Source organism: Dasypus novemcinctus, chromosome 3 (genome assembly GCF_030445035.2).
Source record: "Dasypus novemcinctus isolate mDasNov1 chromosome 3, mDasNov1.1.hap2, whole genome shotgun sequence".
Classification (NCBI taxonomy): domain Eukaryota; kingdom Metazoa; phylum Chordata; class Mammalia; order Cingulata; family Dasypodidae; genus Dasypus; species Dasypus novemcinctus.
Genome location: NC_080675.1, coordinates 112,994,765 through 113,016,786, shown reverse-complemented (window position 1 = coordinate 113,016,786; position 22,022 = coordinate 112,994,765). Strand labels below are relative to the sequence as shown.

Here is a 22,022-nt window from a genome sequence, read left to right as displayed (position 1 = left end):
TTGCAACTGAACCAAAAGAAATAAAAAGGTTAAGAGGATATTATAGGAAACAATATCCCAACAAATCAAACCACCTAGACGAAATAGACAAATTCCTAAAAATGCACACTCTACAATGACTCTACAAGAAATAAAGGAACTCAACAAACTAATCACAAGAGAATGCATCAGTCATCAAAAATCTTCCAAGAAAGAAATGTTCAGTACCAGAAGGCTTCACAGGTGAATTTTAATAAACATTTTGAGAAGAATTAAAATCAATCCTGCCTCAACTCTTCCAAAAAATTGAAAGGAGAGAAAATTAACCAACACATTTTATAAAGACAACAACACTCTAATACCAGTCAGATAAAGATACTACAAGAAGAAAATTAAAGACCAAATGAACATAAATGCAAAAATTCTCAACAAAATACTTGCAATACAATCCAACAGCATATTAGAAGAATAATAAATCACGATCAAGTGGGTTTTATATCTGGTATGCAAGGTGCTTCAATATTAGAAAATCAACAAATGTAATATACCACATTAACAAATCAAGAGAAAAAAAATCCACATGATCATCTCAAGTAATGCAGAAAAGGCATCTGACAAAATCTAGCATCTTCTTTTGGTAAAGATAGGTATAGAGGGAAGTAGATGTGGCTCAGGCAACTGGGCTCCCACCTACCCTCATGGGAAGTTGCTGGTTCGGATCCCAGTACCTCCTAACAAAGACAGCAAGCTGATGCAACAAGCTGATGCAACAAGAGATACAGGGAGGAAAAACATAATGAGAGACACAAAAAAAACAGTGAGCAGTGGTGGCTCAAGAAATTAGGCACCTCCCTCCCACATCAGAGGTCCCAGGTTTGGCTCCCAGTGCCTCTAAAGAAACAAGACGAACAGACAGAGCAAGTGAAAATCAACAAGGATGTGGGGAGAAATTAATAAATAAATCTTTTTTTAAAGAAGGTATAAAAGGAAAGTTACTCAACATAATAAAGGGCACATATGAATATCCCACAGCCAACATCATACTCAATGGGGAAAGGTTAAACTCTTTCCTTCTATGATCAAGAACAAGTCAAGGATGCCCACTATCACCACTGTTATTCATTATTCAGCATTGTGCTAGAAGTTCTAGCTAGACCAAGTCAGACAAGAAAAAGATATAAAAGGCATCTAAGTTGAAGGAAGCAACTGTGGCTCAATCAGTTGGGCTCCCGTCTACCATATGCGAACCCAGGGCCTCCTTGTGAAGGCAGGCTCACCCACACACTGCGGACTGCCACCCAGTCTGCAGGCACGCTACGGAGAGCTGACTCAGCAAGGAGACACAACAAAAGAGGGAGACAAGCAAAACACAGAAAAGCACACAGCAAATGGACACAGAGAGCAGACAGTAAGCAAACCACAAGCGGAGAGGGGAAATAAAATAAATACAGACACAGAAGAACGCACAGCAAATGGATAGAGAGAGTAGACAGCATGCAAAAAAACACAAAGGGAGGGATTAAAAAAAAAAAGGGCATTCAAGTTGGAAAAGAGGAAGTAAAATTCTCAATATTCACCAATGACATAATCCTGTATTTAGATACTTATGAAAAATAAACAATGAAGTTACTACAGTTAATGAGTTCAACAAAATGGTAAGATACTAGGTCAACACACAAAAGTCAGCAGTGCTACTATACACTAGTAGTGAACACGTGGAGGAGGAAACCAAGAAATTCCCTTTACAATAGCAACGAAAGACTCAAATACCTAGGAATTACTTCAACCAGGAACATAAGGGATGTCTACAAAACTCTGCAAAAAGAAATCAAAGAAGTCCTTAACAAATGGAAGGATATTCAGTGTTTATGGACTGGATGACCAAACACTGTGAAGATGTCAATCCTACCCAAACTGATTAGAGATTCAACATAATCCCAATCAAAATTCCAAAAGCCTACTTTACAGAAAAACAAAATTACCAAATTTATTTGGAAGGGAAAGGGGTCCCAAATAGCCTAAAACATCCTGAAAAAAGGAAAGCAAAGTCAGAGGATTCACGCTTCCTGACCTTGAAATATATGTTAAAGGTATAGTGGTCAGGGAAGTGGTTGTGGCTCAATCACAGTTGGGCTCCGTCTACCATATGCGAGGCCCTGGGTTCATATCCCAGGCATTTTTGTGAAGGCAGGCACTGCAGAACACTACCCAGCCTGCGGGCGCTGCAGAGAGCCAACTCAGCAAAGTGACGCAACAAAAAAGTAAGACAAGCAAAAACACAGAAGAGCGCGCAGCAAACGGTCCCAGAGAGCAGGCAGCAAGCAAGCCGCAAGGGGGGAGGGGAAATAAAATAAATACAGACACAGAAGAACACACAGCAAATGGACACAGAAAGCAGACCACATGCAAAGAGCCACAAAGGGGGGATAAGAAAAAAAAAAAGTACAGTGGTCAAAACAGCATGGTATTGGCAAAAAAGATAGACACTTTGATCAAAGGAACAGAACCACATCTCTATGGTCAACCGATTTTCGATAAGCCTACCAAAGTTCATGTTTCCTAGACAGAAAAATCTCTTCAACAAGTCTCTTCAACAAACTGGATAGCCATAACCAAATGAATGCAAGAGGACCCCTATCTCACTCCCTATACAAGAATCAACTCAAAATGAATCAAAGACCTAAACATAAAAGCCAGGACCATAAAATTCCTAGAAGATAATGTAGGTAAACAAGAACTTATAGTTGGTGGGGATCTTTTAAACCTTACACCCAAAGCACGAGCAAGAACAGAAAAAAACAAGAGATGGTGTAGCTCAGTGGTTGAACAACGGCTTACCGATACGAGGTCCCAGTTCAATCCCTGGTCACAGTGTCTATAAAAAAATTTTTTTAATAAAAATAAAATTAAAGAAAGTAATAGATTAAACGGGAGCTCCTCAAAATTAAACCTTTCACACCTCGAAGGACTCTGTGAAGAGGGTAAAAAGGTAGACTAGTCAGTGGGAGAAAATATTTGGAAATCACACATCCAACAAGGGTCTAATATGCATCATACATAAAGAGATCCTACAACACAACAATAAAAAGACAAATGACTCAAATGAAAAATAATCCAGACCTGAAAAGACATTTCTCTAAAGAAAAAATACATATGGCAAAAAACAAACAAAAAAATGTTCAACATCACCGATATTCATAGCAATATTATTCACAATTGCCAAAAACTGGAAACAACCCAGGTGTCCATCAACAAAAATGGATGAACAAATTGTGGTGTACACATACGATAGAATATTATGCAGCAGTAAGAAAAAATGAAGTTGTGAATCATATGACAACATGAATGAACCTGGAGGGCATTGTTGAGTGAAGCAAGCCAGACACAAAAGGACAAATACTGATGATTACACTACTATGAACTAAATATATTGTGTAAACTCATGGAGTTAATAACTAGACTACAGGTCATCAGAAAATAGAATGAGGGTAGAAAATGGAAACCTGAGGGTTAATCTGTGCAGAACTGGTAAAAAGATTGTTTGTAATACTTTGGAAATGAATAGAAATAGTGAAAGTACATCAAAGTGTTTGTAACTAGCAGAGTTATTATATGGGTATGACAGTGGTTGAAAGGTAAGTCTAAGGTCATGTATATTATTAGAAGGAAAGCTTTAAAATATATAACATGGGACTGTATTACATAGTGAAACTTCATGTAAAATACAAATATGGGTGATATTGCTTTTATAAGACTATTTTTTAAAAATATACAAATATACTAGAGAGAAGGAAAGATTAACAGCTATGTACAGCAGGAGAATAGAGAGATTGAGAGATGATGAATTTTGCTTGTTTTTTGTTTATTATTATTAGAATAATGAAAATACTCTAAAATTTAATAAAGTAATGAATGCACAACTATGTGATTATACCAAATACCACTGATAGTATGCTTTGGATGGATGGATGCTTTATTAATATTTATCACTAAAACTTGTTCTTCAAAAATGAGCAAAAGACCTGAAAAGACAATTTTCTATAGAAGAAATACAAGTGGCAAAAAACACTTCAAAATGTTCAGCGTCACTGGCTATTAGGGTAATGTAAATCAAAGCTAGTGAGATATCATTTCACACCTACTGTAATGGCCACTATTGAAAAGATAGAAAACTACAAGTGTTGGAGAGGTATGTGAAGAGATAACGCTTTTTCACTGACGGTGAATGTAAAATGGTACAGGCACTGTGGAAACCTGTTTAGCGGTTCCTAAGGAAATGAGATATACATCTGACATGTGAAATGGCAATACCACTACTAAGTATATACCCAAAAGATCTGAGAGCAGGTACACAAACAGACATCTGCACACCTATGTCCATAGCAGTGTTACTCACCATCGCCAAAAGATGAAAAACTCATGTATCCATCAACTAATGAATGGATAAACAAAGTGTGATATATACACATGATGGAATATTATTCAGTTCTAAGAAGAAATGAAGTCATGAAGCATATGCCAACATGGATGAACTTGGAAGACACTATGTTGAATGAAGCAAGCCAGCCACAAAAAGACAAATACTGTATGATTTCAGTATTATGAATTAAATATAATGAGCAAACACATGGAGTTAGTAGCTATTAATAGAATATAAGTCACCAAAGAATAGAATGTTGCTCTTCAGAGAATGGAAAGCTGAGCTTTAGTTTTTGTTTTAAATAGGGATTACTTTAATTGGCATTTACACAAATTCTAGTTGTTTATATTTAAAATTATTAATAATTAGGATTCACAGAGCATAAACCAAGCTTCAATTCTGTATATGTATTTAGTGTTTTAACAAATTTTAAAACACACCCACAAAAACAGACTATTTTCCTGTACTATTCCTCTACTAAAATGTTTTTTAATGAAATGCTGAGGTTTAATCTGGGTAGAATTGCTAAAAAGTTATTTACAAATGTTTGGAAATGAATAGAAATGGTAAAAGCATATCATAGGATTTGTAATTATTAAGAACTAACATGGGTATGATAGTGGTTTTTTGTTTTAAGAGTAATGAAAATGCTCTAGTATTTATTGAAGTGATGACTGCACAACTTTGTAATTATATGAAATACTAACGACTGTACACTTTAGATAAATTGCATAGTTTATCTAAATTGTAGGTAAACAACAACAATAAAAACAGTGTGGGCCGACAGAAAAATACACCAAATGTAAGATATGAACTGTAGTGAAGTAGTAATACTTTGAAAATGCTCTTTTCATAATTTTGACAGATGTTTCACAATAAAGCAAGGTATTGGTATGGTGATATATGGGAGCCCTGTATTATGTTACACATGATTATTTTAAGTTCACAACTTTTGCCATATCTTCCTTATTATTTATGTACGTTCATGTATGAATGATGCTGCTTTAAAAAAATTAAAAAGAAAAACTTCCACTACTTTCAGATGACAGAATCCTACAGAGAGTCACAAAAAATCAACAACAAAGCTACTGGAGCTAATAAACAAGCTCAGGGAAGTGGCAGAATATAAAATCTACATGCAAAAATTATGAGTGTTTCTGTATACAAGTAGTGAAGAAGCTGAGGAGGAAATCAAGAAAAAATTCCCTTTCCAATAGCAACAAAAAGGATCAAATATCTAGGAATTAATTTAACTGAGGATATCAAAACAGAAAATTACACAACACTGCTTAAAAAAATCAAAGCAGATCTAAATAAACGGAAGAACATTTCATGCTCAAGGACTGGAAGACTAAATACTGTGAAGATGTCAATTCTACCCAAATTGATTTACAGACTCAATGCAATCACAATAAAAATACCATCAGCCTATTTTGCACAAATGCAAAAGACAATTATCAAATTTATGTGAAAAGGTAAGAGGCCCCAAAACACCAAAAACATCTTGAAAAAGAAAAACAAAAAGTTGGATAACTCACACTACCTGACTTTTAAGTTTATTACAAAGCTACAGTTGTCTAAACAGCGAGTTACTGGAACACAGATAACGTTGACCCATGGAATCAAACTGAGAATTCAGAAATAAACCCACACATCTACATCAATTGATATTTACAAGGCTGCCATGTCCACTCAACTGGGACCAAAGAGTCTCTTCAACAAATGGTGCTGTGAAAAATTGATATCCATACCCAAAGGAACAAGGGAACCCTTATCTTACACCCACAAACATCAACTCGAAAGGGTCCACAGACTTTCATATAAGAGTCAGGACCATAAAACTCCTAGAAGGAAATGAAGGGGAGCAATCTTCTAGATTTTTGGGGTAGACAAGAGTTTTATAAACATTATACCTCAAGTAAGAGCAACCAAAGAAAAATAAGGTAAATGGGACCTTCTCAAAATTAAAAACTTTTGTTCTTCAAAGGACAGTCTATCAAGAAAATGAAAGGAAGCCTATTTAATGGGAGAAAATATTTGAAAATCATATATCTGACAAGGGTCTAACATCCACCATATACAAAAAGATTCTATAATTCAACAATAAAAAGACAAAGAACCCAATTAAAATATTGGTAAAGGATGGGAATAAACATTTTTCCAAAGAAGAAATACAAACGGCTAAAAAGCACACAAGAAGATGTTCAATATCACTAGTTATTAGGGAAACACAAATCAAAACCACAATAAGATCTCATTTCACACCTACGAGACTAATCACCTTTAAAAAAATCAGAACACTACAAGTGTTAGAGAGGATGTAGAGAAATAGGCACACTTGTTCATTGCTGGTGGGAATGAAGAATGGTGCAGCAGCCGTAAAAGACTTGATCGTTCCTCAGGTAGCTAAATATAGAATTGCCATTTGAGTCAGCAATCCTGTTACTAGGTACATATCCAGAAGAACTGAAAAGCAAGGACACAGATATATGCACACCAATGTTCATAGCAGCACTACTCACAATTGCTATAAGAAGGAAGCAACCTAAATGCCCATCAACAGATGAATGGATAAATAAAATGTGCTATATACACACAATCAATATCATTAACCTATAAGAAGGAATGAAATACTGATGCTGATGCATGCGACAGTATGAATGGGCCTTGAGGACCTTATGTTGAGTGAGATAAGCCAGGCACAGAAGGACAAATATTGTATGTTCTCACTAATATGAAATAATTATAATAAGCAAACTCACAGAGGTAGAATCTAGAAGATAAGTTACCATAAGATAGAAAGGGTTAGAGAATGGGGAAGCTGATGCTTAATCTGCACAGAATTTATACTTAGGTTGATTGTAGTGGCTTGGGGGAAAAAAGGTGGTGGTAGTGAGATATTTATAATGTAAAATGGCAGCGCTGAAGTATGTGTGTGAGCACGGGGGAGGTTTTGGGTCACATGTGTTATAATAAGGAAAACTAGCGGATAAAACATGAGCTTGTATACCACAGTGAACCCTGTGGCAGGCAAGGATTGGGATTAATAATATAAAAATAAGAGAAGTTCTTTCAGGATCTAAAACAAAAGTATGTCACTAGTACAGGGTATTAATGACAGGAAGATGTATGAGGGACAATGCACCTAAAGCAAAATATGGAACATAGTTAACAGTAACATTTTAACATCCTTACATCAAATGTAACACAGGTACCACACCAGTGTTAACTGTCAACAATGGGGAGGTTGGGGGAATGTTGTGTATTTTCTTAGAAAAATGTATGGCACCAAAACAAACAAATTCCCCTGTAAATTACACTGTGTTACACAGTTAGGTATCTAGACAGACAAGGTCTTTTAAACAGCTTGAACATTATATAGCTACATATAGTTATCCCTTCCACATCACAACTTCGCCATCATTTTTTTTTTAAAGATTTATTTTTTATTTATTTCTCTCCTCTTTCCCCCACCCCCTCCACTGTCTGCTCTGTGTCCATCCACTGTGTGTTCTTCTGTGTCTGCTTGCATTCTTGTCAGCGGCACCAGGAATCTGTGTCTCTTTTTGTTGTGTCAGCTCTCTATGTGTGCAGTGCCACTCCTGGGCAGGCTGCGTTTTTTTTTTTGGTGCAAGGTGGCTCTCCCTGCGGGATGTACTCCTTGCGCATGGCGCTCCCTTATGCAGGGGACACCCCTGCATGGCAGGGCACTCCTTTGCGTGCATCAGCAGTGCTTATGGGCCAGTTTACTGCACAGGTCAGGAGGCCCTGGGTTTGAACCCTGGACCTCCCATATGGTAGGTAGATGCTCTATCGGTTGAGCCAAATCCACTTCCCCATCATCATCATGGTTTCTATATGTCACCAGTCAGCATAAGAATTGAAGTGGAATTTTTTGGCACTTTTGTGGAAGCCGCAAATGACACATGAAGTCAACAGATGACACAGAAAGTTCAGAAACTCAGAAATGAATAAAATGTATGCATAGTATTATATACGAACACATATAACTAAATACTTTACCCAAATTTTACAATAAGATACTGTAAACACCCCCTAAGAGAAAAAGTCCAGACTTCTTCTCTGGTCTGAAAAGAGAGCCAAAAAATTTTACACTGATTTTCCAGATTGCCGGGGCACTGAACCCCTACCCCACACAATGTGGAGGAGACATAAATGTAGCCTTGCTGCCATAGTTATGTTTTCTGAATAGACAGAGGCCTACACAGTAGTTAACAAAATATTAAACTTCCCTCCTGGGAAAGTCCTACTATTTTCTCAAATAAGGTAGTCAGAAGCTCCGGACTATATAATAAACTCACTACTTTCCCCAACAACCCCCAACATGAGACATTACTCCCAGGGATAAGTCTCCCTGGTACAGAGGACTTATTACCAATTGTTAACCAATGATTCATTTGGAGAAAGACCTTGATCAAAAAGGGGAAATATAAAATAGAGTTTTACGGCTAAGAGATTTCAAAATTAGTTGGGAGGTCATTTCAGAATTTATGCTTGCGCAGGTCTCAGCCACACTCCACAAAATTCCACAATAAATAAAGCCCAAACAAACAAAAGGGCTCCTGAGGGCCCTAGGGGCATCCAGACACCATAGGCAAGTCACACTGCCACATGAAATTAACATCCCTTCAGTGGGCTCTATCTGGGAATATATGAAAAGCTATTGCCCCAATATAACATAGTTATACTCATTTATAAATCCCCTAAATCATGATTGTTCTATTCCTTTTAATTGAACTTACCATTTTCAATTTACCTAGTAAGTATATTTCTCAGAGACTTAAAGCCTTCAGATTGTTCTTATGCCAGTGGAGCCCTGAAACTCAGTAGATATGTGGCCAACACCTACTTTCCAGTTCTTCATACCCTGGACAACTAATAAAACGATGATGATGGCAGCTCCAGACGAAAAGGAAGGAGTATCTTCAACTCCAAGCAAAACAATTTCACTCCTGTTCTATAATATCTGCATCCCTTTCTCAAGTAGTCAAGAATGGACATCATCCCAAATGCCACACAATACTGAGAAGTGAACAAAAATAAGGGGGGAGTGTAACTGCTGATAGCAGATTTACTATTGTTGTACTTCTTGTCTTGTGTTGACTAACATATGACATTGATATTTTTAAAAATTTTTAAGAAAAAAAAAATGTATATGGTATAAGGGGGCCCCAAATAGTCAAAATCTTCTTGAAAAAGAATAAAATTGAAGGATTCACATTTCCCAATTTTAAAATGTATTACATGGGGAGCAGATGTAGCTCCTGTGGTTGAACGACTTCTTCCCACATACAAGGTCCTGGCTTATGCCCATTACCTGCTAAAAACAAAACAAATAACAAACAAATGAAAAAGCCAACTCAGAGGAGCCAGTGTAGCTCAGTGGTTGAGTGCCAGCTTCCTACACACAAGGTCCCAGGTTCAATCCCCAGCCCCGGTACCTCAAACACACACACAAAACCTTATTAACAAAGCTACAGCAATCAAAACAGTATGTTCTTTTAGTCAACAAAATTAAACATATACTTCACATTACCATTATAATCCTAGGTATGGAAAACAATTTCTATTTAATCTTGAACACTGAAAAGGAAAAACTTTTCCTCAAACTTTATATTAAAAATGAAAATAACTGGTTTATAGTTCAGACATAAACATTGAGTTTTTGCCCACATTATATAGAATATATCCAACTTTTTATGTCTAGTGGTATTATTTTTCAGTGAGCAGAGTATTAGTATGAGTCTTGATATGCTCTTTTTAAAAAATGTTTTCCCTCCAAAGAAAAGCAGAGGTGGAATGTTTAATAAATTAGTAATCCAAAAAAAACCAGCATGCACAGGACATATAGACCAACAGAATCAAATTGAGAGTTCTGAAATAAACCCTCACATCTATGGATAAAACTGATCTTTGCCAAGGATGCCAAATCCACTCAATCAGGAAAGAACAATCTCTTCAACAAATGGTGCTGGGAAAGCCAAATAGCTATATGCATACCTCATACCGTACACAAAAGTTACCTCAAAATGGATCAAAGACCTAAATATAAGAACCAAAACTATAAAATATAAAACTCCTAGATGAAAAAACACAGGGCTGCATCTTCAGAACCCTGTGTTAGGCAATGGTTTCTTAGACTTTACACCAAAAGCACAAGCAACGAAAGAAAAAAATAGATAAATGGAACTTCATCAAAATTAAAATATTTTCTGCATCCAAAGGGTTTTATAATTTAAAAAAAAACAACAACAACCAAGAGAATTGGAAAAAACATTTGGAAACCAATATTGATAAAAATATTTGGAAATCCAATAATGATTTAATATCCAGAACATAAAAAGAAATCCTACAACTCAACAAATCCAACAAACCAATTTTAAAATGGACAAGACTTGAATAGTCATTTCTCCAAAGAAGATAAACAGCCAGAAAACACATGAAAGATGCTTATCACACACACAAAAAAAGATGCTTATCATCATCAGCCATCAGAGAAATGCAAATTAGACTCACATGAGATACCATGCTGTATCCACTAGAATAGCTCCTATTTAAAAAACAGAAAATCACAAGTGTTGAAGAGGATGTGGAGAAACAGGAAGACTCATTCGTAGCTGGTGGGAATGTAAACCGGTACAGCCCCTATGGAAGACACTTTGGTGCTTCCTCAGAAAGTAAAGAATTACCATAGAAACCAGCAATCCCACTTCTTGGTATTTACCCCAAAGAATTAAAAGCAGGAACTTGAACAGATATTTTCACACCAATGTGCATAGCTGCACATAGGTGGAGTGAAATAAGCCAGATACAAAAGGACAGAGATTGTATGATCTCAGAGATAAAAATAATTAGAATATGCAAATTCATAGTCAGAAACTAAAATACAGGTTTTCAGGAGCAGGTGAGGGTAGGGAATGGGGAGTTAATACGTAATTGGCACATTAAAAAAATTTTAATAAAAATACTTAATTGGTACAGAATTTCTGTTAGGGTGATAGAAAAGTTTTGGTAGTGATAGCAAAATAATTAACAGCACTGAATTTTATAGTTGAATGTGATTAAAACAGTAAAGTTTAGGTTATATATACTATGATAAAAAAAAAATTTTTAACTGTAGTATTATACAACCAAAAAAGTGAACCCTAATGTAAACTATGGACTACAGTTGATACTACAATTATAATAGTCTCTCAATTTTAAATGAAGTAGCACACTAACACAAATTGTTAATAATAGGGAAAACTATGTTTGTAAGGGGGGAATCTATTTTCCACATAACCTTTCTTTGAACTTATAACTTCTTCAACTAAAATTAAGTAAATAAAAATTAAAACATCTGATCACTTGCCTCTGTAAGACAGACCTAACCTGATGACCAGGAGAACTAGGAATGCCACTCCCTTCTTGGTCAGAGTTGTTCTTTTGCTTTCCCTCTTTCTGGGGCTTTCTATTTAGCCCATCACCACAGAAATCTTTGTAATCTATTGTAATCTAATTTCAGCTGGGAAATCTAAATGTTCTGATAAGCTGTTACTGCAAATAGCTACATATTAAGAATAGCTAAAATCACAAAAGACAATGCCACAAGCTGACAAAGGTAAGCTGTTACTGCAAGTAACTAAGTATTTAGAATAGCTAAAAACATAAAAGACAACGCCACAAGTTGACAAAGACGCAGAGTAACTGAAATGCTAATACATTGTTCACAGAAATGTAAATTGGTACAATCATTTTTGGAAAACTCTACCAGTATCTACTAAAAATAAACTCCTTACACCTAAACTATGACCTAGCAAATCTACTCTCAGTCATCTAACAAGGAAAAATGAGTTCATTTATCCACCAAAAGTCATAGATAAGAATGTTCGTAGCAGCTTTATTAAAATAGTGAAAGCGAGAAATAACCCAAATGTCCTTTAACAGGAGAATAATTTAATAAGATTTGCAGAGGAGATGAAAATAATGTAGTCCTTCAGTATCAAAGACTAGGATGACATAATACAAAAGAGAAGGTTTTAAGAAGAAAGATTTCAGTTTGAGTTGACAATGATAAACATTATAGGTAGAATTCCTGGAGCCAGTTTGACCGAGCGGTCTGTAATTAAGAAACCAGACACGTTTAGGCTAGAGATATTATTAGCTTTCAAAATAATCAATAATTAGGTGAGAGCAGAGGTGAAAGTCATGGACAAGTCTACAAGAACATAATACTGGGGAATAGCATCATTTAAGAAATAGCTGAATAAGTTACAAGGAGCCAGAGAAGGTAACTGAAAAAAGGAAAAAACTCAAAGAGTTTGGAGAACTAGTGAATGATATGGTAGAGGCCAAGAGGGAGAAAATAGAATTTAAAGGAGTGGAAATGATCAGATATGCCTGACTACTAACCAGTGGATTTACCAATGAAAAATCCACTGATATTAGCTAAAACAACTGAAGTGGAATTATGGAGCAATCATATTTCAATGAATTGAGTAGAAAATGAGAGACAAAGAAGGAAAAGCATTTTTTTTAAAGCCTAAAAAGCAGAGATTGGAAAACTTTCTATAAAGGAGCAAAATGTAAATATTTTAGGCTTTGCAAACCTCACATGGTCTCTGTTACATATTTTTGCATGTGTACAAAACATACAAAAACAGATTATATGGCAGATTTGGCCAACCACTGCCTTAACATAATCTGTTCCCAAATCAAGCATTTGCAGATAAAAAGTTTACATAGACCTAAATGCCATTTTCACACATGAAGATAATGCTATTTCTTGGAGCATGAACTTCAATTTTTTTTGCCTTTCAATGACAGATTCTTCTTACGCATTAATCAATACAAACTATTAAAACCACTAAGAACAAAATCTCAACCACATGTAACAGCTACAGCTGCTGCCTGTAACAAATAACTCACTCAGCTAACAAACTCTTTCTCATCCTGGCTCCAAAGGAGTAATAAATTCTCCAACATCCAAGGGCAGATTAAACTGCTTTTTGATTGAAAAATTTTTTTTTTTAATTGTGTCGGATAATCAAGATAGTAAGACTAGGGTTGGAAAATCAAGTATTAGAGGACATCCCTGGTTGCATCTACAGAGAATACCATGGTGAAAAATATAAATTAAAGACATTTTTACCCTTTGACCAAAAAATACCTGTACATTGTTTAGGTAGTACTTCCCTACCAATAACCCTGAAAAAAGCAAAGCACTAACTTGCCCATAGACAAGGTTAAGGGGATCTCAGGAGCATGGGGTTTCAAATAATAACTATTAATGGCATACAAATTAAGTGAGAAAGGGAAGCATATAGGAAAGTATTGGGCTGGGATTTACTTCCATCCAATCTGTGTTCTAAAAATCAAAGTAAAGCAAGTTAAAATAAAAGAAGAAGCACCAATACCTCATGCCTTTTTTTTTTTTTTTTTTTTTGAGATACCCAGGGCTGACGCATGAACCCAGTGTGTGGGGAGCCAGTGCTAAACCACCAAGCCATATCGGCTCCTCTGAGTTAGTTTTACTTGTTCTTTCTTTTTTTGTTTTTAGGAGGTATAAGGAACCAAACCTGGGACTCCCCATGTGGGAAGCAGGCACTCAACTGCTTGAGCCACATGTGCTCCCCTTAATTTTTTGATTGGGCAATTTATAGATTAGGATAGCCCTAAGGCAAGAAGTTAAATATTAGATATAAATTAAGTTTATAGAGAATCCACTTTGGACCTCACTTGGATAAGTTTTGTTATAAGTTATTACTTGGAATCACTGGTGGCTCAATTTTCTTTCCCTTCTCCAATTAACCAAGAGTTGACTATATAGGTTTTCCAAGGAACAGTCATATGAAAATTAAAATTCTAAATCTAACTGAATACAAGTTCCCATTCTAACCAACCCAATTTTCTAACAATCCCGAATCCTGAATATAACTGACACTCATTATAAAAAAATGAACTGTCACTTCCAGAATAGGAAAGCATTGTGGCATTTTCTATAGTAGTTTTACTATCAACATCTACAGTCAATATTCCACAGAAACAATGTGTTAAGTCCAAAATTTGGCCCATCTCAATCTTTCTTTTATCTCTAAGAAAAGAAAAATTGTTACCTACCTTTCAGAAACCTCTTGCTTCAACTGAGGAACTTCACCAAGTGCTGAATCACTATCCATGAAACCAAGAAAGTCTTGTTTTACATTAAGGGAAGGTTTCTCCAAACCCTTGCCTGATGTTTCATGACCCCTTGATATAAGATCCGGATCACTTGGCAGTATCTCTGATCCCTCGCCTTCTGTAAGATGCACCCGATGACCAGGAGAACTGGGAACACTATTCCCTTCTTGGTCAGAACTGTTCTTTTGCTTTCCATCTCTCTGGGGCTTACTATTTAGCCCATCATCACGGAAACCTTTGGCAAATGGATTGTAATCTATTTTCAGCTGGGTAATCTGAATGTTCTGATAAGCTGTTACTGCAAAGAATTCAGTTTGTGGAAAGGTAAAAGTGTGAACACCAGGGCCATTTAATTGTATCACTTCCGTAGCCTTATCTGCAGGCACCAAATGAAGCCTTGGCAGGTAGCGATGCATAGAATGCAAGATGATATGCCCTTCTTGGTCCAATGTATTGTTGGTAAGTTTGAGTTTATAGAAAGATACTGGCTGATGCATCCAATAATGACCTGTGGAAGGAGATTCTGGATGAATAAAAACCCTCCCCAAAACATGGGGCTCAGCCTTCCCACTAGGTTCCCACCAACGACCATTCCACTTATAACGATGGTTGTCCACAGGAGATATATCCATGACAAGGATATACTTCATATTTGAATCTAAACCTGTTATCCAATAACGACAGTAAGGAAACATGCGTCTCCCCTGCTTAGTCAGAATCATCTCTGTGCTTCGATGATAGAACTCATTCCACATACTATTGTTATCCAGAGTGACAGTGATTCCTCCCATAGTACAGTCAGCTGGAAGGCAAATCTTCCCTTTAGATTTTCCCGGTGATGATATATTGCTAGCCAAAGCACAAGCGTCCCGATTAGTAACCAAAATTCCTTGATCAGTTTTGCCATTTCCTGGCTGCTTTAGGATGACAAAGAAGGTAGGTGTAGCTCCTGCCATTGTCCCACTGTCTTGATTAGCCAATATAATCTGCTGTTTCTCCTCCATGATTTCAGTGGGAAATTCAGAAGTAAGATAACTGGAGTCACCACATAGTCACAATGGCTTTCCCATTCTAAAAAAACACTCAGGGAAAAAAAAACCATCCTTTAATCAAGTGAATATTCAATTAGTTAACGAAAATACAAGAATGATTTATGTTATCCCCAAAATATTCTTAAATTCTTCTAAGACTTCATGTTACCCTTCTCTCAATCACTATAAAGATATTCATTCTGAAATAATTACCTTTTTAAAGTTCATTTTAAGCTAATTAAATTGCTCATATTCCATCCCTCCAACAATTCACTATAAAAATACTATAACTTCACACAAAAAGAAACAAAAGAGCAAGTTCGCTTTAGAAAAGCCACATAAAAGTATAAAAGCACACAAACATAGGGAGATAAAAAGGTCATTTGCATCTAAAAAAGAGTCCCCAAATTTTAATTCATTTGTCACAGTATTCTTTAGATCAAGTTCTCCTGCGACAGTTAAAAAATAAGTAAATTTCCATGTTACCACTGTACAGAATTAGTTCTTTATTAAAGTGGTAACATGGGTTTATAATTAAGTAAAATGCTATCCTGTTAGAATAAATATTTAAAGAAACCATGACAATCGCCACAAATTAATGAAAAAAAATGTAAAAAATATAGTTTTAAATTTTTGAAGAAATCCTGAGAAAAGATTTAAGTGGAAAACAAAACCTAGAAACCAATAAGATAAAATTTCTTGATAAATTCAAGATCATACATTTTTCAAATCTGGCAAAAACCACCCAAGCAACATCAAAGAACCAAACAACTCACCAAGAATGAGTTATTTGCAACTTACGAAGAACTCAATTCACTATAAAGAGTTCCTACAAATCAACGAGACCAAAAAATAGAAAAATGGGCAAAAGATCTAGAGATAACCCACAGAAAAGGAAGAGCAAATGACTACAAACACATACACAGTCTCACTCAGAATAAGAGATGAGTGAATTAAAACCATCCTGAGATACTATTTTTTCACCTATCAGATGAGCAAAAGTCAAAGTTTGGTAGTGGTATTGGAAAGAGTCATAGGTCAACCAATATTCTCATCCACCCAGTTGCTCGGAATATAAAAAAGAGAGTCTCTATGATACAGGACAACTTGAAAATATCAAAAGTACAAATGCATATATCCTATGACACAGCTGTTCTTTACAGGACTTTGTTAAGTATATATGATACTTAATGATATGTACAAGATTATTCACTGCATTTCTATTTATAACAGCAAAAAAGCGAAAAACAGTCCAGCAATATGGACTGGTTAAGTAAATAAATGGCAGTGCATCCAAAGAATTGAATACTATGCTGCCACAAAAGAAAATGTATGAACTCTTTGTAGACCCAAACAAAATTATCTACAAGATACACAAAGGGCAAAATGGTCAGAAGAGTTGTGGGATTTTATGCTTAACTTAAAAAGACAAATAAAAGAAAAAAAGGTATAGATTTGCTTGGTGAAGATAGACTACCTCTGGAATGACAGAGAAGAAACTGGAAATACTGTTATATTCAGAGAAATCTGGGTGGCTGGGAAACGATATATCCTTCGACACCTTCCAAATGCTGTACATTGTGAACATATAACTTATTCAAAAAATAAAGTTAAAACTAAATTAGTTAATCCTTAAATGTCAAATGAAAAAGGCCATATATGATTCCATTTATATGCAATGTCCAGAATAAGCAAATCCTTAAAAAGAGAAAGTAGATTGGTGGTTGCCAAGGGAGGAGTTGGGACTAAATGCTAATAGGTATAGAGTTTCTTTCTGGGGTAACGAAAGTGTTCTGGAATTAGATATCAGTGATGATTGCACAACACAGTGTATACTAAAAACCACTGAAGTGTACACTTTAAAATGGTGAATTTTATGTTATGTGAATTACATCTCAAAAAGTTATTTAAAAAATCCCGGACTGTTAATTTAACTCAACTGGAATACTAAATTACCTAAAATTCTGGAAGATATAAAGCTATAACCTGTAATTAGCTTTTATACAAAGAAGGTGCTATATCACTACTCCTGTGTAAACAGGTCAATAATTTTGATTAATCAAATTCAGAACTATGCCAATTACTGGTGTTCTTAATTTTAATTAAGAATTCTAATGTTACCTTTAATCAAAGTCACTGGCCAGCAGGAAAAGCACCTGATCCAAATTTTACCTCTTCTTTCAGTACTTACCACATGATGCATAATCCCCCGCTCTTTATTTAAAAAAAAAAAAAAAAAAAAACCCAAAATTTAAAATATTTGTTAGCTTGAAAGAAATAGATATTGTTAAACCCTAGAGTTCCAAAAGGTTGCTTATTGTTTCCTATTACGGCTAGAGTTAAAAATCAAAACCTGGGGGAAGTGAATTTGGCTCAACTGACAGAGCATCTGCCTATGACATGGGAGGTTCAGGGTTCAAACCCAGGGCCTCATGACCCGTGTGGTGAGGTGGCCCATACACAGTGCTGATGCACACAAGGAGTGCCATGCCATGCAGGAGTGTCCTTCATGTAGGGGAGCCCCACGTACAAGGAGTGCGCCCCATATGGAGAGCCACCCCACGTCAAAAAAGTGCAGCCTGCCCAGGAATTGCACCACACGCATGGAGAGCTGATGCAGCAAGATGGCGCAACAAGAAGAGATAAAGATTACCAGTGCCACTGACAAGAATACAAGTGGACACAGAAGAACACTCAGCGAATGGACGCAGAGAGCAGACAATGAGGGTGGGGGGGGGAGATCACAAAATAAATCTTAAAAAAAAAAAATCAAAACCCAGGGGAGGAGGATGTGGCTCAAGAGACTCAGTTCCTGCCTACCACATGGGAAGTCCATGGTTCAGTTCCCGGTGCCTCCTGAAGAAGACAGCGACCTGGCACAACAGGCAGGCACAGTGAGCTGATGTAATAGGATGACACAACAAGAAACACAAGAGGAAGGACATAATGGAGACATAACTAAACAGGGAACAGAGGTTCCCAGTGATTCCTAAAGAGGACAAGCAGCGAGCATGAAAGGCAAGAGCAGCAAGCTGACACATCAAGATGACGCAACAAGAGACATAAGAGGAAACAATACCAAGAGACTCAACAAAGCAGGGAACAGGGGTGGCTTACGCAATTAGTCTCCTCCCTCCCACATCTGAGGTCCCGGGTTCAGTTTCTGGTGCCTTCCAAAGAAATCAAGAGGAACAGCACAGCAAATGGGTAGGGAGAGATAAATAAATCTTTTTGAAAAGAAGAAGAGGACAAACAAGACAAGCAGACAGAGCAGAAAAACAACAAGCAAAAAAAAATGAGCAAAAGCAAGACAATGAGCAAACACAAACAAGCAGGGAGCTGATGTGACTCAAGCAGCTGGGCACCTGCCTCCTACATAGGAAGTCCCAGGTGTTCGGTTCCAGTGCCTCCTAAAGAAGAAACAGACAACGAGGAAAAACAATGAGCCAAAAGAAGAGGGAGCCACTGCAGGGTTGGGAGAGGGAATAAACCCACTTTCTAACATTAAAGCACTAATATTCAGGAAGCATTTTTAAAAATTTCACTTTTGGAGTTTAAGAGCTAGATAAAATTTAGGGTATAACTTTATTTGACTGAGTTTTCTAAAACTAGTAAGTTTAGGCAATCCCTGTCAGGGACTAATAAAATTTATACAGATACAGGAAGTCACAAATAAGGTACTTCGGTAAAGTAGTAAAGCTTAGAAAACTCATAAAAACTAATACCTCTATGATAATATGTAACTCAAACACTACAAACTCCTATACTTGGTACATAGAATTCAAATAAAGTTCAACATTTTGGTACAAATCACCAAGTATTTTTGTAAGAAATTATGTAGAACATTCTTATTAATAAGACATTCAAAGATGACTAATAAAGCAAGAAGTACCAGAAAAAAAAATTATAGCTACAGCAAGGCTATGAAATACATAAAGGGTTCAGAATTTCTTAAACATGATCTTCTTTATTATTAAAATGTTGGTTTTCATATCATGACAGTGGTAAAAACAGAAAAGTTTTAAACAATGACTTAAAAATCACTCTTTTAAAGATTTGTCTATGAAATGTTAAAGATTCAGTCTAGTGAACTATTTACATAACTGCACTTAAAATAAATTTTATACTGACTTGTATACACAAGTGTTTTCCCTTTAGCCTAACAAAAAAATTAAGTGCAGAAAAACCAGATGCTGTATTTCAACTTTATACGCATACATCTAATAGAATTTAAAAATGTAAAAATGTGCACAAAGACATGAAAAAGTTAGAACTTTCAGGCTTACAATTTGTATAGGGTCTTTTTCAAAAATCCTCCAATCAAGTTATTCCATTAGCTGATCAAAATCTATCAAATCAAATACCTAATTTATGATCAAAACTGTCTCTATCTGGAGCCACAAGTAACTATTTAAGAACACAGAATCACATCCTTATTCCACATCAATCTAAGCACAGATTTCACTTCAAAATAAGCATATGCCTCTGCTTTTGAGCTACTGTACTGGATTTTCTAATCAAACGACATATTTCAGCACATTCAGCTGTTTCACACACAAAAACAACTTTGAAGTCTAAGACCTTAGGCCAACTGCAAAAACCAAATACCTTTAGGAAGGGCTAGGCTATCGATTAAGAAATAAATCTCCCTGTAGCAGGATACTCAAAATACTCTATATTTGGCTCTATAAAAGATTTAAGGAAGGCCAGTTTTGTAAATACATATATATTATTATTCAAAATTTTTCAATTCAGCTATTCAGCATCAAACATTTCTGTAGATAAATAACTAAAGAGTAAGTTTAGTTATGCAAGGATAAATATTCAACTAAGTAACATTCTGAAATGTTGCGTCATTAGACACACACTCTCATACATACACAAGCTTTCACAGAGAATATTTCCAGGGAAGTAATGTGGCAAATTCCATAAATGGTGTTACAATTGCAGTGTCCCTATTCTAAATACCTTTTCACCAATGACCACTTTGGGAAATTTTTAACTAGTAAAGCGATGACCATCATACAATACTACTTTACCAGGTAGTTACCTAATTCAATATTTATGCACTGTGAGAAAAAAAAATTAACTACACCACACCAAATTTCACATCAATACCATTACTTTAAAAACCCAATATTCAAATTTATTGGTCAACACTTTCTGAATGTGGAGATGCATGGGAAAACTACAACTGGAGTGACCTATGCACTGTGATTAACAGTAATACTGTAATATTCATGCATCTATACCAAAGATTTACTGTGTTGATAATGGAAGAGTATGGAAAAAGTGTGCCAAATGTACCCTATAGACCAAGGTTAGAGGTAACAGTCTGACGATATTATCACATAATCTGTTAAAAAAATGTTCCACCATGATATGGTATGTTGATAGAGGGTTGTTGTATGGGAATTCTGTAGAGGTGTATGATTATTTTATAAGTTTTTTTACTTCCGTTGTAAAAATATATTTTTTAAAAATAGTAATACGGTGGGTTTTGGGGGAAAAATACGCCAAATGTAAGGTATGGACTACAGTTAGAAGACTCTGACCATATTCTTTCATAATTTGTAACAAATGTCTCACAACAATGCAAGATGGTGGTGGTGGGCCACCTGCATGATGTTATGCATGTTTGCTTTGTAAGTTCACAACTTTTACTATACAGTTATTGTTTATGTTCATATATAAATGATATAAAAATAATAGGATGGATTGAGGGGTAAATACACCAAATGTAAGATTAAAAAGTTACTAAAAATAACCACTACCTTTTATACAATAAATACATTACAGCATGTAAGCACCATTTTGTTCTTTAATATAATCCTTTACTACAAGGGAACAGTTAAACTACGTTTCTGAAATTCACTTTTTAATAATTCTAGTAAGAACCTCAAAATTGACTAACAATCGCTGTAACCAGAAATTTGAAAAGTCTTAAGAAAAATAGAATTTGGATATAAATATAATCTTTAAATACATTAGCAAAGAGTAGCAAAGACAGTAAAATAGCAAAACTACTAGGTTTTAATCATCATTCGGTTAATTTTACTAATTAAGCAAAAGATACTTGCATAAGCACTTACTTTGAGACCAATCAATATCCTAGACATTTTACCTCCACCACAGTGGTATAAAGTTAATTTCAAAATATCTGAAACCTTGTAGGTTTTAAGGTACAGAATTGCACTTGCCTAACACAGCCCTTGCCCTCTTTTCACCCCAGGTATCATTCGTCATGCTGGTTTCAGGAGCATTTCTTACTCGCACTAGCATGCTCTCAGGTCCCAAGCAGTTGCAAAAGCAGAATTTGAAGAACTAACTTATACAGCAGAAACGGACAGTCATCAAACTGCCACCTTGTTTTGAAGTTAGGCCAACGTACCCAGAGCAATAAATTTCCTCAA

At 35.7% G+C, this 22,022-nt stretch overlaps 1 protein-coding gene across 22 annotated transcripts in view; it reads right to left on the bottom strand.

Annotated features, from left to right (window-relative positions):
• MGA (MAX dimerization protein MGA) overlaps window positions 1–22,022 on the bottom strand; it is a 208,246-nt gene that overhangs the window by 88,022 nt on the left and 98,202 nt on the right. For 17 of the 22 annotated variants that reach the window (XM_058293978.2, XM_071214120.1, XM_058293959.2 and 14 more), the window contains exon 2: window positions 14,519–15,649. The exons of 4 other annotated variants lie outside the window; for them this stretch is intronic. In XM_058293978.2, the coding sequence (XP_058149961.1) occupies window positions 14,519–15,582 (1,064 nt within the window). In that variant the 5' untranslated portion in view covers window positions 15,583–15,649. Of the gene's footprint in view, window positions 1–14,518; window positions 15,661–22,022 lie in introns of all 22 variants that reach the window. One more of the 22 variants, XM_058293961.2, reaches the window with a different exon arrangement.